Source organism: Vicia villosa, linkage group LG2 (assembly GCF_029867415.1).
Source record: "Vicia villosa cultivar HV-30 ecotype Madison, WI linkage group LG2, Vvil1.0, whole genome shotgun sequence".
Taxonomy (NCBI): domain Eukaryota; kingdom Viridiplantae; phylum Streptophyta; class Magnoliopsida; order Fabales; family Fabaceae; genus Vicia; species Vicia villosa.
The window spans coordinates 820,377-824,233 of NC_081181.1; the positions used below are offsets into that span (position 1 = coordinate 820,377).

At 34.6% G+C, this 3,857-nt stretch overlaps 1 protein-coding gene across 1 annotated transcript; it reads left to right on the top strand.

The window, feature by feature from the left end:
• Window positions 1–833: 833 nt before the first annotated feature.
• LOC131646175 (uncharacterized) lies at window positions 834–1,907 on the top strand. The gene has a single exon (XM_058916302.1). The coding sequence runs from the start codon at window positions 834–836 to the stop codon at window positions 1,905–1,907; it is 1,074 nt and encodes a 357-aa protein (XP_058772285.1).
• Window positions 1,908–3,857: the final 1,950 nt, after the last annotated feature.

The window sequence follows — 3,857 nt, forward strand, 5'->3', positions numbered from 1 at the left end:
GAAGATTCTTCTATTTTAAGCTCTTATTAGAATTATTTAGTAATTAAAGTGACACGAAACTTTCATGTGACTCTTTTATAATTTTTATTTTCGTTTAAATAATGAATTGATTTATGTAAATTGTTGCGTTTTTGTTTATCGTTCATGTATTTGTTTTTTAGATAAAGTTTTTAAATGCTGAATTCTATTTAGTTTTAAATCTTAAAATTAAAATTCGCAGAAAAATTTACAGGTTTTCTACATACTTTTTTGTAAAATTTAACTTAAAGAATTAAAATAAAAAAAAATTTAACATTCAAGAATAATTTTCAGAAATAAATACAGTGTTAGCATATAGTATTTTTTTCGAGTATTATTTCTATGTATTGTACATAGTATAATAGCATCACACTTGTATTAGTGCCACATCAGCTTATTATCTAGCTTAGTTTAACTCTCATTAGAGCTTAGTTATCTTGTTGATGTATATAAAGACTCATGTAACCTATTCTCAACCTAATGAAGAATTTGAGCATATCCTAACTAATTTTGTTATCTCTTCTTATTCTCTCTAATTGTTTCTGTTATCCCTTCTTCTTCCTTATTCCATTGTTGAACTTCAAGCTACTTCTTCATGGATTTGTATGGTGAATATTCCACCATTAACATGGTGAATATTCCACCATTAACATGGTATCAGAGCTTCAAAAGCTCTTGTAGCCATCGTTCTTTCATACATCATCTTTATTGATTGCATTTTCTTCCTTTCAATATTTGCAATTCGTTCTTCATCTCTCTGCGACGTTGTTGTTCTTTTCTTCATTTTGTAATCAATCTTTTTCTGTCTTCCATTGATGGCATTTCAGAGCTTCACAGGTTTCTCTACGAGTTCCTCCAATCCATATTACTTACATCGGAATGAAAATCCATCGCTCGTTCTTGTTACTCCTCTTATTGACGATAATAACTATCATACTTGGGCTAGGTCAATGCACATTGCGTTGATTTCAAAGAACAAGGAAAGATCCATCGATGACACACTTCCAAAACCTCTGGTATTAAATGTTCTTTATGCTCCTTGGATTCACTGCAACATTATGGTCTTAGCCTGGATTTACCGTTCAATTTCAGAGTCAGTTGCTAAGTCTGTTCTATGGATTGAGAGTGTTGTTGGTGTGTGGAGAAATCTGCAGATCCGTTTTTCACAAGGTGACATTTACCACATATTCGATATTCAAGAAGAATTGTACAAATTTCGTCAAGGTAATCTTGATGTTTCAAATTACTTTACACAAATTAAAGTCATGTGGGATGAACTAGAAGCTTATAGACCAATTAGTGCATGTTCTTGTGCTATACCCTGCTCATGTGGTGCCCTTGCATCTATTAGAAAGTATAGAGAACTTGATTATGTTATACGATTTCTTAAGGGTTTGAATGAGAAATTTGCACAGTCCAAGACTCAAATCATGATGATGAACCCTTTGCCAGATATTGATAAAACATTTTCTCTTGTTATTCAACAAGAAAGTGAAGTCAATAACTCTCAATATGCGATTTCCAATAACAATGTTTCTGAATATTCCACGGTCCTTCATTTGAATGCGTCTTTTGGCAACAATCCTAACAGATCCGGAAACAATAGTTTCAAAGGCAAGAGTAATGGATATGGGGGAGCTAAGGGTCAAAATAGAGTGTGTACTCATCGTGGAAGAACCAACCACACGGTTGAGACTTGTTTTCTCAAACATGGTTATCCACCTAGATTCAAAGGTAAAGGAAAATCCAACATTTCTAATTCACAATTTAAAGTTGTTGCTTCTATTGAAACAAGTCAATTACCTCTTAAGAAAGATTCAACTCAGTCAACGATTTTCTTCACTCAAGAGCAATATCAAAGCATTTTGGAATTGATTCAACAATCTTAGATCAGTTCTAAGGCCAACTCCATTTCTACGTCACCATTTGTGTTGAACTCTCATTCTCGTCTTGAAACTGGTAAGAACTCTCATTTATGGATTCTTGAAACAAGAGCTACTGACCATGTCACCTTTGATCTATCCAATTTTACTTCACACAAAGCCATTATCCCTATCCATGTTAACTTGCCAAATGGTTCCCATGTCACTGCATCTATTTCTGGCAGAGTTGCTATCTCTTCAGCCCTAGTCCTTCATAATGTTCTATACATCCATAGTTTCCATGTCAATTTACTCTCTATAGCCAAACTTGTATAAAACAATGAATATGTTGTTAATTCACTAATAACTCGTGTCAAATTCTGCCGAGTCATTCCAAGGAAATGATTGGTACAACTAGACTTCATTGAGGTTTATATGTTCTTGACTCTTCCCAACACAATCATGTTTGTAACTCATCTATACAAGATACTTCTTTTCTTTGGCATTTAATATTAGGACACATTTCTCCTATAGGGCTACAACATGTTTCAAAAAAATTTCCTTTCATTACTTAAAAGTGTAATAATACCTTTCCATGTGATCCTTGCCACTTTAGTAAAGAAAAGAAGTTATCTTTTTCTCACAATACCACTAAATCTAAAGCACCTTTTGAAATTTTATATGTTGATATTTGGGTTCCCTTCTCTACTATCTCAATGCTAGGAAATAGATACTTTTTTACCCTTGTTGGTGATTATAGTAAATATACTAGGGTGTTTTTATTGAAAACCAAAGACCAAACCAATATAGCATTATTCAGATCCTAGCCTACATTGACACTCAATTCCAAACTACTATAAATGTTTAGATTAGATAATGGCATTGAGTTCCTCCCCTTATCTGAAACTTTCTTATCCGAAGGAGTGATTCATTAAAAGACTTGTCCTTACACAACCTAACAAATGTCCCTATGAGCTCTTATATAACCAACCTCCCTCTATCATTCACCTAAAAGTGTTTGATTGCTTGAGTTATGTTGTCTCCAACCAAACACACAAAACCAGATTTGACCAAAAAGCTGGAAAGACTGTGTTTTTAGGTTTTAAAGATGGGACTAAAGGCTATATTTTATATGATATTCACCAAAATAATATCTTTGTATCTAGACATGTGACATTCTATGAAACATTTTTTCCCTTCAGCCCTTGTCAATCTTCTCCTAAACCAAACCACTCTTCATCCAATCAATGGCCTTTCCCTTTCTATGATGACCATGACTTGTCACATCAGTCCCCTAATTCTTCTGATATATTAGCCTTCCTTGATGATACCAACTCCTCCTATAGCCTATAACAACAGTCTTCTAGCTCTGATTGTGACCCTTTTGGCACACATAGAGAGTTTGATTCATCAGGATAACTAAACAGTCCTATTTTTGCGTCTCCTTTAAATCCTGCTCCTGCAGACAATCCCACTTATGTGTCTAATCTAAACCCTACTCCTACAGACAATCCTCTCGACATCAATAGCCCTAGTTCACCTTTATCCATAATCCTTTAGGGTCCATCACCTCCTCCCACTACTACTCATAATAACTCACAGAACATACTGCCAGATAACCATGAACAACACATTATACCTTCCAGTCATCCCTCTAGGCAATCTACTCGTGCCTCCGACCCTCATAGTTATTTAGCAGACTATCACTACTATCATTCTACCTATAGCCATTTTATCTCCCACTTCAACTCTCTTAATCCAAACATTCCCTATCCTCTCTCCTCTGTTCTTTCTTATGATAAATGTTCTTCCTCCTATAAAACCTTTTGTTGTTCCATTTCTTCTGTTTCTGAACCGATAACCTATAAAAAAGTCATTCAACATGACCGTTGGGTTAAAGCCATAGATGTGGAACTTAAGGCCCTTACATAGAATTAAACATGGACTATGGTGGATCTCCCTCCAAGTAAGGTACCT

Coding starts and splice junctions, on each gene's coding strand:
- LOC131646175 (XM_058916302.1), top strand. CDS start 834: ATGGCATTTCAGAGCTTCACAGGTTTCTCTACGAGTTCCTCCAATCCA.